We start from the raw sequence: 14055 nt of genomic DNA on the forward strand, positions 1-14055 counted from the left end.
CTGGTGCCCTTCCCACCAGACACTTGGGGTATTTTCCAAAGTGGCTGCCAGGACGATGCTAGGTGGCATGGCAGAAGCATCTTAAAAATTTCACATGGTCACGTATTCATTTTAATATGAATGAAGAAAAAATATATTATCAGTACCACAAACTCATACACGATTTCTTTGCACACAACAAATCAAAAAAGAGGGAATCTATTTAAATTTGATTATAAGGAAATGATGGCATAAAGAATAGTACAGATGGGATGTAGATATGACAAACATCGTGAAGGAGGTGACTGAAGTCTGGCGATCTCTGCAGTGTGCCAGGCTCAGACCAGGGAGTGGCTTAGAGCTCACCAACCAGATGGCAGCACCCGCACCACCCAGGGGAATGAGACTCACGGGTGACCAGAGTCACCCTGGTGACCCAGGACCCCGCCCAAGGAGGCAGAGACGGTGCATCAGCACTGTGCAGGGGGACCACCTGTAGCACATGTCCCCATATGCGCCTGGAAAATGATGAGTCCTCATCAAAGTCCATTTGACCAGTCAGGTAGATGGACAAGGGCTGAATAAAGGAATGTCACCTCGGCCAACTTGAATACTGAGAGCCGAGGGGGCCGTTGGTGGCATTTTCTCAAGGAACATTTATCCCCTTTAGGCAACCCACCAGCTTCTAAAGGGTCACAGGCCACTGAGCTGGTAGGAAGGGCTGAGACTGACCTGCGCTGGGGTGAATAGCAGGGCTGGCAGAGACTGGCAGAGGTGACAGAGGCGTGTCGGCGAGGGGCAGGGGCACCCTGTCTTGCCCAGAGCACTTCAGAGAATGAGCCAGGGAAGAACCTGCCACTGGCATTTGTCACGGCAATTTCAGCGAAGCGCCGAATGGGTGAGCGGCTCATGAATTTCAACGGGCAAAATTAGTCCTCATCAAAGTCAATTTCAACAGTCAGGTAGATGGAAAAGGGGGGCGGACAACGGGAAATGGAGGGTCATGAGGAAAGCCACCTCAGCCAACCTAGAAGCTGGAGCTCCGAGAGCCGCTGGTGGAAGTGTTGCCAAGGAATAGCGATCCCCATTTACAGGCCAGCTACTCCCGGAAGTCCAGCTACTCCCCAGTGAGAAGGTCCCTCTACAAGTGGTGATGGCACTTCCAGCTTGCGGGTGAAGGATGAAGCCCAGTAGGCCAAAGTGCTAACTTGCTCAACAGTATCTCCCCTCTCCCCAGCCGGCAAGGGCCAAAGCAACCCGTGGTGGGAGTAGCTGAGGCTTGGAGAGCATCTGCCTTCCATGTGGAGGAAGAGAGCTTTGAGCCTCTTCGTGACTGATGCGGACCAGGCTGCACATGGGAAGAGCCAGTGGGCATGGATGGGAGGAAAGATGACCTAAATGGATTTAAGGAGAAAGAACATCTCCGTGGGAAATAGGGTGGAAAATAGACCAGGGAATGACGAATCGGTGTGCCCTGGGGTGAAGTGACCCATCAGCGAGAGGGACCAGGGAGCGGGGGAGGTGCGGGGATGTTGAAGAGACCTGAGCAGGAAGGACACACCGCAAAGGTCAATGCCAGCCAGTGCTGCCCCTTGCAGGCTGCAATGTTCCCCCAAATTGCCCCTTCAAACCCATGCGCCCCTGAAAAGCCGGTTCCGCCTTCCACCCTAGAGCCCCAGTCGCATATGCTACTTCTTCGCTCAGGGCAAATCTAGCATGGAGCACAGGGCTAGGCACAATGCTGACACTTTGTTGCTGCTGTTGTTATTAATACAACAGCTACCAGTCGTTAGCACCAGTGTCTCACGTCATCATTGCCACAACGCTGTGGGGTCCAGAGCAAAAGCTCTATTGTGTCAATGGGCAAAAACTGAGGCTCAGCAGGACTGTGCGGGGCGTGTGCACCCCAGCTCACACTCACCCCATCTCTGCCCGCTCTGTGCCTGGCAGGCTGACCTGTGTGGGCTCCCAATAGGGCCTGGCCAATGGGTGGCACCACCAAGGGGCCCAAAGGCAGGAGGAGGGTAAAGGTGGGGCACTCTCCCTGCAGCTCCTTGCCAGGTCCCCGAGAGTTGGCTGCACCCGCTGCCCTGCCCTCCCTGCACAGCACACCTGCTTCCTGCCTCCTTCACTCCTCCAGGCTGCAGGCGGAAGGGCTCCCACTGCCCTAGCCCCACACGGCTGCACCGCCCCTGGCCACCTTCCCCAGCCCTCTGCAAATAGTCCCTTTGCTAAGCCCTCCTCAGACTCCCCGGGTCGAGCTTGCCATTTCCTGCCGGAACCCGACTGATGTGCAGTGAAGTGATTTGTCCCAAAGTCACAGAACTTACAAATGGTGGTGCCGCAGCTCAAGCCCGCTCCGTCTGCCTCCAAAGCCCGCCTTGTTCCATCTGAACCGGGGCCGCTCCCGGCAGACATGCACATCCGCCACCGCCACAGATTGGCCATATCTGCACGCCACCTGCTCCACTACGTACTTAACATTTTTCTTTAACTCGACTCCTTTTTTACTTAAATAAAGCTATTTTTAAAAAGAGGGAGAATTTAAATCACTGCCCCAAATGGCAAACTGGTATCACTTGCCTTAAATGGACGGTGACTGACACAATAGCACAGCCTGAGCCTTTCTCCTCGGCACAACTTGGACAATCAGAGAGAGGAAAGGAAACAGCCCCTGTCTCTGTCATTCCTTCCTAGTTTCTTCCTGGCAACGGGCACACCCTGGCCAGAGAGGAACACGGCTCCGGACTTGTGCTGTCCCCTATGTCGTCACTAGCCACCAGTGGCTACTGAGTGCTTGAAATGTGACTCCTGTGATTGAGGCACTGAATTTTGTTGAATTCAGTGACATAGGAGCTGAGAAACTCTGCTTTGTTTTAATTTAAATGTCAAGAGTCACACATGGCCACATACTGCAACAGCACAGCCCTAGACTGTAGGCCCTATGGGGGCAAGAACTTGCCCACTCCTGCTCTGGACGTGTAGAACCCAACACAGTGCCTGGCACCCAGGCAGCGGCCAGTGAGTATTTGCTGCACAAACGAGCAGGAGGGAGAGAAGAAAGGGAGGGAGGAACTGTCCTGCTTACTGAAACAAGAAGTTGCCCTCTGCCATCCAGACTGTCCTGGGAACGACCAACGTCCCCCATCCTGTCCCCAGGTCACTAGGCTTTCTCCCCCACCTCCCTGCCAGCTCCCTAGCAGGCGACAGGCCCTAGGAATTGGCCTTCTGCTGCCTCTTCCCTTCCAAGCCGAGCTCAGACCCACTCTCTGCTGCAGAAGGGAACAAAGAAATCCTTGTGATGTGGCTGCCTTCGCCACCCCCCCACCTCACTCCTTCCGCCCCTGCCTGGGACATTAGGTGCTGGGTGACAATTAGCAACTCATCACCTGCTTCTGTGGAACCAGACACCTGGTCTTCCTTCCGCTATTGTGTGGCCTGAATACCCACTTGACAAAGCCCAGAGCACTCAGACAGTGAGCACCAGCTCGGGATGCTGCAGCCACCCACCCTCGGACCACCCCAGCCCCTGTCATCGCCCAGCCGTGCATGGGAGCCCTGTGCTGCCCCTCCCCCCCCAGCCCAGCCCAGCCCGGTGCCAGGGCAGCCCGTGATGGACGCCTTCCTCGGGTGGCGTCAGGGAAAGGGGAGGAAGAGATGGTGCTGGGGAGATAAAGGAAGCGCCACCGATTGGTGACAAACAAGCCCATCAGAGGAGCGCTGAGTGCCTCTGCAGAAAGAGAAACAAAAGGGCAAAGGGAACAGCTTGGCAGAGGAACAAAAAAACCCCCAAAGGCTCAGCTGCCTCTCTCCCTGGCGACTCCCAAGCTGCGACTGTGATGTATGAGGCTGGGGGTTGCTCCCCACCGGGGTGCGGCCAAGGTCCACCCAACTCCAGGGGACCCCGGTGCCCCCTCCACGAGGCTCTTGGTGTGGTGGCCCCCGACGTTGAGGGATGAGACGAGACCTGTGCCCCACGTCATGCTCAGCGCCTGCAGCAAAGGAAGAGTCATTCCTCGCTCTGGCCTCAGTTTCCTTGTCTTTAAAATGGGCAGGGAGGAGATGGTACAGATACTTCCTCAGCTCCCTTCTGGCACTGACGCTCCGTAATTCCAGACCTGAAGTTCCTCCCCGTGTTCCACGTGGGAACACCCGCAATTCCCGCCCTCCTCCCTTGCACTGGGGGTTGTGAACACCTCTGCCCCTTCGGACTTGGAGGGGCCGGGGGTTCCACCACATGGTGGGGAACCCAACACCATTCTAACAGCAGGAGCCACGTTCCAAACACCCACCATGCGTGAGGCACGGTGTGTGTGGACTCCCGGCACTATCCGATTTGCCCTTCCCCGCAGCCCTCACCCCACAAGACCACCGTGAAGAGCTGCATGTGCCGTTGAAGAAAACAAGGCAGAAAGCAAGGAAGAGGTTACTGGAGCTCACACATCATACACGTGTTGGACACGGAATGTGAACCCCAGTCAAACCACAAAGTCCACGTCTGCTGGAGATCTAGAAGCTTCTCCCCAGGAGGTCTCCCCTCCTCCCACCACTCTGGGTTCAAGCCCAAGGTGCACGCTCCAGCTGGGGCAGCCGCATTCCGGGCTGTGGGATCTTGGCAGCGCATGGGTGGGGCCTGGTCGTCCCTCCTTGGCAGGACTGGACAGTCTCCAAAGGACAGAATTGCTTCCTTGAGTCCGCTGTGTCTCTGGGAAGCCCAGAGCAACCATTCATAACCCAGTGGAGGTTCGAGAGAGTTTCTAGCCTCAGGTGACCCAGAAAAGCCAAATTAATCTTCCTGGAACACTGCTCTGGGAATATTCCTCCTCTCTCTCCAACCATCCCGCTCGCCCACGGGCTCAAATCCAGACCCTCGCCCTGGCAGGCAGGCCTGTGCCGACTCCGCCAACCTCACTCCCGACTTCTCAGCGAGGACCTTGCGCTCAAGGGGGGCCAGCTGCCTCCCTGCCTCCACCCCTCGCCTGCCTGTTCGTTGATTCTGCCCCAGGCCTTTGCACGTGCTGTTCCCCCTGCCTGGAACTCCCTCCCCACCCGTCGGGGTTGTTTCAGCCCTTCAGAGCCTTCCTGGGCCATCGTCTTTAACCCGCAAGGACTTGCACTCAGCACCCCCATATCAGCCACTTGATTACACGAGCTCTGACAGTTCCCCAGTGAACCCCACAGGAGGGGCTGCCAGCGACCTGCACCCTCTGAGGAGACCTCTGCCACCCAGAACCACACCGGGGGCAGCTTCTCAGTTAATGGAAGTGACTGGATCCACTGATCCACTGACTTGCCTCCAAAGGCAGCCTCCAGCAGAGGAAGAAGAAAGGGCGAGCCCACTCCTCCTTTCAGAGAGTCTCCACGGCCAGCTGACCCCGCCAGGGCTCAGGAGGAGGGAAGGCCCCATCACACACCCAGGGCTTTCATGCACTAGGGCATTATCTCCCGCACCCCCACGGCACTCTCCGTGTCTAAAAGACGAGGAAACTGTGACTCGGGCGGGTCGAAAGTGGCTGATCATTTGAACCCAGATTAGACGAAAACTAAAGCACCTTAACGCCAGGTGGCTGTCCCCGAGGGATGGTGACGGAGGAAGGGTGTGCATGTGCGGTGGTGTGCTGGCACATGTTTAACCACCAGTTCTGGGCAAAGGGAGCCCCGATTTGTACCGTTTCCACGTGTAAAATCTCCCGCGGTGGTCAATCGAAGCTACCAACATGATAAATTCAGAGTTGGGAAGAGACGCGTGAATCAGAGCCTGGCTGTGAATCCAGCCCCGCCCCTCACTCGCAAGGTGACCTTAGGCAAGTCACACAGTCCCACTGCCTCATCTGTAAAATGGGGAGTATGTTATCTCCCAAATGGGAGTTTCTGGGAGAGTTTAATATGACATTGTGTGTGAACATGTCAGGCACAGGGCTTGGCACATAGTAGCTGCCCAGTAAATGCTTTTACCTTCCTTCCTTCCTTTCTTCCTTTCCCAAGCTCCCCCTACCCATCACCAATCAAGGACAGTCCCCTCCCCAAGGAGAAGCCAGAGGGAAGCCTTTAGTCTTCCCACCACCTTCCACTGTTGGCTTCTCCCCCAGACACCTGCTGTGACACCCCATGTGTGACAGTGAACACAACTGGACGTGGACACGGTCCCACACCAGAAAGGACCGAACCTCAGGATCTGGGGAGACATTTTTTATTCATTCAACAAACACATCTTGAGGGTCTATGTGCCCAGAGCCAGGGCTGGTGCCAGGGCTCAGGGTGCAGGGATGCCCACGCTGGAGAGTTCTGTTCAGGAGAAAGACCAACCCACAACCAGCTCCAGCCCCAGAGAGGGCTGTTTTAACAAATGTTGCCCAAAGTACTGCTGCCAATGATCTTAAGGGACACCTGAGTCCCTGGGGGTGGTGGGGGTGGGAGCTGTGGAGGGAGGACGTGGGTGTGCAGTCTTGCAGGGGGGCTTATAAGGAGTGAGGGGCTGTGCTAGCTGAGGGCAGATGTCTGCTCTCTGAGCCAAGAAAGGGCGGAAGTGGGCGAGGAGGAGGAGGAGGGTGAAGCTAAGGCCATTCTGAGCAGGCCAAGCCTGTGACACCAGGAAAGATGGTGAGCTCTGCTCTCAAGCTGTGTGACCATGGGCACACCAGTGTCCTCGCCTGTGGAGTGGGATAACACCCCCCTGGATGGCAGTGGAGGATGGAGGATGTCACATTGGCAAAGTCATTACAATAGCACCAGCTCACAGTGCATGCTTTTGGTCAAAGTTTACTGGCCTGTGAGCTCATGGGGTGCCGGCCTGTCTCATTCCAGATCCCTGTAGTCTGAATAAAACACAGCGATGGGTGGGGAGGGAAGGAAGGCTGAGTTTGCAGCCACAAAATCTGGGTTCCAGTCCAGCCACTGCCTACTGCCAACCTTTCATGTCCCCAAGCTTCAGTTTCCTTCATACGTTCAATGGGCACAGCTGATGTGAGGTCTAAATCATTGGTCCCCAACCTTTTTGGCACCAGGGACCAGTTTCATGGAAGACAACTCCAGGGATGGGGAGGAGGAGAGGAGGGAGGCAGAGTCAGGTGGTGATGGGAGCGACAGGGAGGCGAACGGCTGTAAATACAGATGAAGCTTCCCTCACTGTGCCCTCCCTCCCCTTCCTAAGTTTCATGGAAGACAGTTTTTCCATGGATGGGGTGGGGAGGGGGGATGGTGATGGAGTGGGTAGGTGGCAGAGCTCTGCAGCCCGGTCCCTAACAGGCTATGGACCAGTACCAGGGCTTGGGGACCGCAGTTCTAAATGGAATGCTGGGTGTGGAAGCATTTGTCAGTTCTCAAGAGCTACCAGCAGGTAGAGAGGCTAGGATGTCTGCAGTCAAGGTCTCTAGCACTTTGATTATCTGAGAGTCCCCAGAAAGAGAGGATGTAGTGCCCGGACCAGAACGTCTTTGCTACCAGGAAGTTCACCTGTGAATCCAGCCCTAATTCCACATGCTGTAAGCCTTTTCACACACTTGTCCATAGAAACAGAAGGCCGCACGCTCAGCATGGTTCCAAATCAGGAAGCACATGTCTAAAGGCCAAAGCTAGTTTATTCATCCAAACAACCAACCTTTATTGAGCGTCCTCCCTGCGTTTCGTGGGGAAGACTCAACAGTGAGCAGAAGCAGACAGGTCCCCACTTTTCCGGAGCCGGGTCTGGTGGGGTAGGGCCCAGAGGCTCACAGTAAGACTGGCCTCATCCCCACGTTTCTCTGGGGAGAAACAACGTGGGTCTCAGACTGCTCTCGATGGGCCTCAGGCCTGGAGCGAAAGGCAGAGAGTAGTGATGGGACTGGTCCAGCCAGCCAGCCAGCGGGCCATGCATGATGCTCTGCGTGTCACCAAGAGTGAGCTAACTGGTAACTCCGAGGCTCGTCACGCCTAGGGAGGGTATCAAGTGAGCTCCTTTCCTTGCAAGCAGCAGAAACTGACACTGGACAACTCAAGCCAAAAAAAGTAACAGATGAGAACACTATGGGGAAGTTTGTAGGACAAAAGAACTGGCGCTGCGTGAGCTCGTATCAACTGGTACCACGCTCAATACTAGTAACAGTCATCAGAGCCCACAGCACCAAGCTAAGAGCTCTGCATGGAATGACTGCTCCATCCTCTCAGCACCCCGGGAGGCAGGTCCCATGGTTATCAGCAAACCAGTCAAGTACAGTTTCTTGGGGGCCCCTAAAGGCAAGGGGGATATTCCAGGGTTGTCAGTTTTTAGGCATTCTGCTCAATATTCAGATTCCAGGGCCCATCTTGGGGATGTACCAAGTTGCTGTGCAATTTGGGACGGGTGGAGAATTCCCCAAAGTGAATCTGGTGTGTGGCCAGGAGATGTAGGAAAGGCTTGAGGGCAAGCCAAACACCAGATTCCTTTCCTGGGTGGGGACTGAAGTCTGAGTCCGACAAAGACCCCCTCACAGCCTGTCCCTCCTGCTCCTTTGGGCTGCAGTGGAGACCGAACAGGGCCTACACCTGCCTACACCTCCAGCTCAGTACACGTCATGTTTATTTTCCCCATGCACAGGATCCTGGCCAATAGGTCTTAGTGAACACGGGCCCCCTTCACTCCTGGACCCCACCGAAAGCATAAAGGTGGGTTCCAGAATCTCGCCACCCTGTTTCTTCCCAGGTACTTCATCTTGAAGCTAGATACCTCCTAGGAAGGGATGTCATGTATTTTGCCACCACTGACACTTATTGTTTAAAAGGAAGGCATGGCATCCTCCTGCAAAGGGTAGAGGTGGCTGCATTCCCTTCCAGTGATAAAACAGCAACTGTCTCTGGAGTGCTCCCTCCCAGCCTGGGTTTGAAACTCCTAGTTCTTCCACTTACATAAGATCCTGAGCCTCCTTCTATTTAAAAACAAAAGAAAAGAGAAGGAAGGGAAGAGAAGGGTGGGCAGGCTGGACTGCAGTTCACCTTTCTAGGATCACGCCCAGCCTCTCATCCCACTGGGATGAGGGCCACACTCCCAGGTCTTTCTCTTTCCAGATGTGCCCTGCCCACAGCAGATGCCATCCATTCTCTTGATGATGGTGATGATGGCTTTCAGGGACACTCCCTCTCCCATCTGTGCAGACGAATACCCTGGATAATTCTATCTCAGTCTGGATTTGGGAAGAAGTAAGGCATCCAGACAGGGAACTAGGCACATCCACCGGGCTGAGGTCCATTCTCACGAAGAGACAGCAGAGCACAGAGCACTCCTCAGTGCACAGGCTGAGGAGTCAGTCCTGTGTCTGAATCCCTGCTCGCCACTTACTGCCTGGGTTAAGTCACTTAACCTCTCTGAGCCTCAGTTTCCTCATCTGCAAAATAGTACTAATTTTACTTTTCAGGGTGCCTGTAAAGATTAAATGAGACAAGAATGATAAACCACACAGCATAATGCCTGGTTCAATTTAGGTCAGAAATATGGCTCCTTCCTCCCTCTAAGTGAAGAATTAATTTCCCATTGAGCTGTAAACAGCACAAAGGCAGCGATTCCCCTACCAAGGTCAGGGCCACGTTCCCAATGCTTAGCACCGGTCTAGCACATAGTATGCAATAAGCATTCGTTGGGCGTATGAATAAGTGATTTCCGAGTGGCCTGGGGCTGTGGCAGAGGTGGGCAAGGAAGTAAGCCAGGCTGCCTACTGCCTAGGTTAAATACTTTTGTGGATCCCAAGAAACCCAGTTAACAGAACTAACCAGCCTCCTCTTTTTTTGGTCCCTGCCCTGGGAATCACAGGCTGTTATAAACCAGAAACCTGAGCAACTCCCCTAAACTCCTCCTGCTCCCTGCCCTGCTCTTTCTCTGCTCAACTTGCCAGAGCCTGGTAAGGTCCAAGTGTGTGTGTGAGCAGGTTCTGAAAACTCAGGGTGCCAGGCAGGCCTGACGCTCCACTTAGATGGCCTCTGTCCACCTCTGCCCACATGCTCTGCCCAGGGGATTCTCTGCAGCCAGAGAGAGGGAACATTGGAAGGAAAGGGGAGCCCAGGACAAGACCAGAAGGGAGCTGGGAGGAGCCTGCATTCAGCCATTGACAAATCTTAAAACTCTGAGCCTGGCTTTCCCAATCTGTGAAGAGACAGATGAAGGAGGACTGCAGAGCAGCAGCTACATCCTGCTTGACACATGGCAGCGGGTCCATATAGTCGTGGCTGTTGGAAAAACAGAAACCCCGCTATGGTATCAGGAAAGAAGCAATCTTAGTCTGTTAAAGGCGCCTTGTGCGGAGGGGTCGTTTGATGTGGGTCCCCTCACCAGCATCGACCTGCGCAACTCTGACCTAGGGCCTATAATCTTGCTCAAGGCGTTGGGATTTTAGGGAGAATGATAATCATTTCCCTCTAAAAGGGTTCTCCTGCTAAAAAATACAAGTTTCAGAACCACCGAAGTAAGTGATCTCAGAGGTTGCTCCAGATCGAACATTTTCCGCACTTAAAACGCAAAAATTCTATCAGTTCAGCCTCTCAGGAAAAACTCGCATTTGCGTGGTGCTGGGGCTGGGGAGGGGCGGAGTTTAGGGCCGGGGAGGGGTGGAGTTTAGGGCCGGGGGCGGGGCCACGCTGGAGCAGCCGCAGGCACCGGACCCGGCCTTCCACTTTGGGGGCTGGGGTTGGGAAGAAATCGTGCCTGCGGTGCCCGACCCCCGCCCGGTGGGGAGGAGGCGTGCGAAGGGAGGATAAATGTATGAAGTCGTCACACCCGCTCGCGCGCGCACAGCCCCCGCAGTCTCGGCGCTGCGACTGCGGCAGCCCGGCGAGCCTGCCCCTCCATCCCACCCACCTGCGGACACGCGGCTGCGGAGAGAGAACTGACAGGGCCGCCCCCCTCCCCGGCCCCCCATCCCCGAGCACGCCCCCCACCCCCATCGGCCGGGGCTCTTGGCCAGCCCTCGCTGGGGCCGCCCGGCACTGCTGTCAGTCGAGAATTCCCGGGGCCGGATAAGGCAGGTCTAAGACCCACTCCTCTGGCCGCGGCCCCGCGCCGCCTCTCTCCCGGGCCACCGCACAGGCCCAAGTGCAGGACTTCCCAGAAGTGCCCAGGCACAGTCCACTAGGGCCGGAGGAGTTGAAAACGCCCCCGGGGCGCTCCCGGGTGATCCAGGAGGGCAGAAAAAACGTGGGTTTCTCCTCTGGAGAGTCTAGTACCGGGGAGTGGGGAGCCAGGGCAGGAACTTCCGGCCCAGCCAGTGCCGTGTGCCACGGACTCCTTTCTCCTGCCAACGCACAGACCGCCCCCCTCCCCAAATCGAGCACCCTAGCTCTGCGAGCTGCAGGGGCAGAACAGGCGAGGGCGCACCGCCAGCGCTCCTCCCCCAGCAGTGACCGCCATCGCCCCCCTAGGGCCGGCACGTTCCTTAAGGCCCACCTGGAACTCTGCCCTCCCCGCCCTCGGAGGCAGCCCCTGGCAGGTGGCCCTGCAAAGCCTATGCCAGGTGCGCCTCTCTCGACCACTTCCAGATGGGCGCCCTCCTCCGGCGCAGCCCGTCTCTGGCGTCTCAGGCGGACCCTTCGGGTCCCCCCGCCCCCATCGTGGGCACAGACTTGGAAAGGGGAAGGAGGGACCCCACCCTCGTGCGCTCTTGTGTTCTCTGCGGAGAAGGGAGGGCTCCTCACAGCCTAGGACCTTCCCCTGCGCCCCAGGCGCATAAAGTTTCCTGTCCGCGATCCGGATCTGCGCTCTTCCTCCATCCTGAGCAGCAGAGCTCAGAGCCCGCGCGGGGTCACCGGGCCCAGATGCGGTCACCCCCGGGCACCAGAACTTCCCCTCCCCCCCGCCTCCGGCAGCCTACAGAGGCGGGCGAGGGGAGCGGAGGCGCCAGGATGCCGGGTTAGCTCTCCGCAGCCCCGCAGCCAGAAGAACGCTGCTCCCGGCGTCCGTCCGGGGAGAGCTCACAGGGTGAGCAGGGGGTTTCCCACCAAGCCCTTCCCACCAGGCGCCGCCCCCACCTTGCCGCGTCCCTCTGTTCTGCGCATTCCTGGGGAATGGGGTGCTCCCTTCCTGTCCCCAACCTCCAAACCCCGCTCCCTGCAATGTCCAGGTGAGGGCTCCAGTGCCTTTCAACAAAGCCCAGTGCCCTCTCGGTAGCGCTGGAACCGGGACCCTCCCCCCCCCATAAAACCTTTCCGTCTAGAGACATCCGAAGGGGGGAGCCCTCACCCCAAAGTTGGGGGGAGATTTTGATCCACTTTGGAAAGTCTCTTGCTCCAAAGGTAGGGGACAAAGTGCAGGGCTTACATTCCTTCTGGGTTACACCGACCCCTCCCCCTCTCTGCCAACAGGACCACCTCCCAAGCTCAAATTCTGCAGCTTCTCCCATCAGCAGGCCCAGCACTCTCCAGGGACTTCGGGGTAGAAGGAGGTGCGGTTATTTTGGGGGAGGACACCCCTTCATGGCAGGCTCTCTCAGAGCCTGGCTAGGCACCCTCCTGGTGGGACAAGGTATGTGGCAGAAAACAGAGCTGACCGCCACCCCACCCCCACCTTCCATCACCCAGTTGGGATAGAGGCGGAGACCCTATTGGCCACAAGGGCTACTTTTTGGCACCCCATATCCCCCCCCTCTCCGCGGGGAGCCAGGCTCTGACTCCAGCCCGGCTGGCTCTGGGCACCCAGGGTTGGCACTGGGCTTAGAGCGGACCCGGGACGCGGACCTTCTAGTCTCTGCACCCACTGCTCTTCGCTGGCCCCGTCTGCCTCCCGCCGGGCTCTCAGCCCTTGTGTCAGTTCTCTGCTCGCTGTGCGAAAGGTGCGGGGATGGCCAGGTTCCCCACGGTCACCATTTAAGACCCACTAGTCGGCGGTGCTGGACTGGAGGCCGGAGGCAGCTGCGAACCGCGGACCCTCGGGCTGCGGAGCCACCGCTCACTCGCTCTGGGGAACCCACTCAGCTTCAACCTCCTTCCAGCTGACTTAGCCTAGCCCAGGACCAAGTCCATGCGGGACACACACACACACACACCCCACAGCTGCTCACACCCCCTCAGCCTTGGACGCGTCCATACCTCCCTGCACGCGAGAACCACGCGCTCCATCACACACACACACACACACACACACTCTCTGCCCATGAAGCAACATGACCCCCACGCTCCTGCACCGCCACACATCCCAGAGAGGCACACTCCTGCCCAAGTGTCACATTCCCATCTCCTGAGCACACAGAAATACAGCCAGCCGCCGCCGCACACCCCTAAATAGACACGCACGCTCGGGACACGCGTGGAATGCCACACCTCACACACCCACCCCTTAACACGCTGGCACACACAACGACACAAGCTCACACACTTCACTCCCTCACCGAGAAGGTGACACAAGCTCACACCCCTAACACTCTCCCTCGCACTCTCTCCTACACACACCTCCGCGTAACTGAGATAGGCACTCTGACACCCCTCCAGACACGCGCTCACTCGCACCGCCACACATGCACACGCACACTCACATCTCTAACACACTCCCGCGCCCTCCGCACACAGCTCCCTCCTGGACACCCTCACACACAGACGCAACAAAGAGAGACCGGTGTGTGTACACACACACACACACACACACACACCCCGGCAGACCCACGAGCGCTCTCTGCAAGAGGCGTCCTCCCTGCCTCGCCAAGCCACCCAGCTCCCCGGCCCCGCGCAGGACCCCGCGCCTCTCGCGGCGACCCCGGCCCGCGCCCTTCCCCGGCTGCGGGTCCCCGCGCGCGCTCTCCGCCAGGCGCCCGCGCACTCACCGCGCGCCAGGTCCAGGATCGCGGCGAGCAGCAGGCAGACGCCGCGGCGGAGGAGGCTCGGGGCGGCTCGCATGGTGCCCGGCAGCTGGCGGCGGCGGGGCGGCGGCGGCGGCGGCGGTGGCCGAGGCAGCGGGTCCCCTCGCCATGGGCTCAAGCGCGCTCCTGCCTCCGGCCGCTGGCCGAGGCGGTGGCCGGCAGCGCGGGGCGCCGCGGGGACGCCCCCATGCCGCCGCGGCCGGGCCGCCGGGGCGCCGGGCTCGACTTGGCTCGGGCTCCGCGAGGCGCCGCGACCCTCGCGCTCCGGGCGTCCTCGGGGCGCGCCGCGGCG

General features: G+C 58.0%; 1 protein-coding gene across 1 annotated transcript in view; it reads right to left on the minus strand.

Moving 5' to 3' along the window:
* IGSF21 (immunoglobin superfamily member 21) overlaps positions 1-13822 on the minus strand; it is a 235409-nt gene extending 221587 nt beyond the window's left edge. Inside the window, exon 1 of the mRNA XM_045546479.1 lies at positions 13728-13822. Within this exon, the coding sequence (XP_045402435.1) occupies positions 13728-13800 (73 nt within the window). The 5' untranslated portion in view covers positions 13801-13822. The remainder of the gene's footprint in view (positions 1-13727) is intronic.
* Between the last annotated feature and the right edge of the window lie 233 nt (positions 13823-14055).

Source organism: Lemur catta, chromosome 3 (assembly GCF_020740605.2).
Source record: "Lemur catta isolate mLemCat1 chromosome 3, mLemCat1.pri, whole genome shotgun sequence".
Lineage (NCBI taxonomy): Eukaryota > Metazoa > Chordata > Mammalia > Primates > Lemuridae > Lemur > Lemur catta.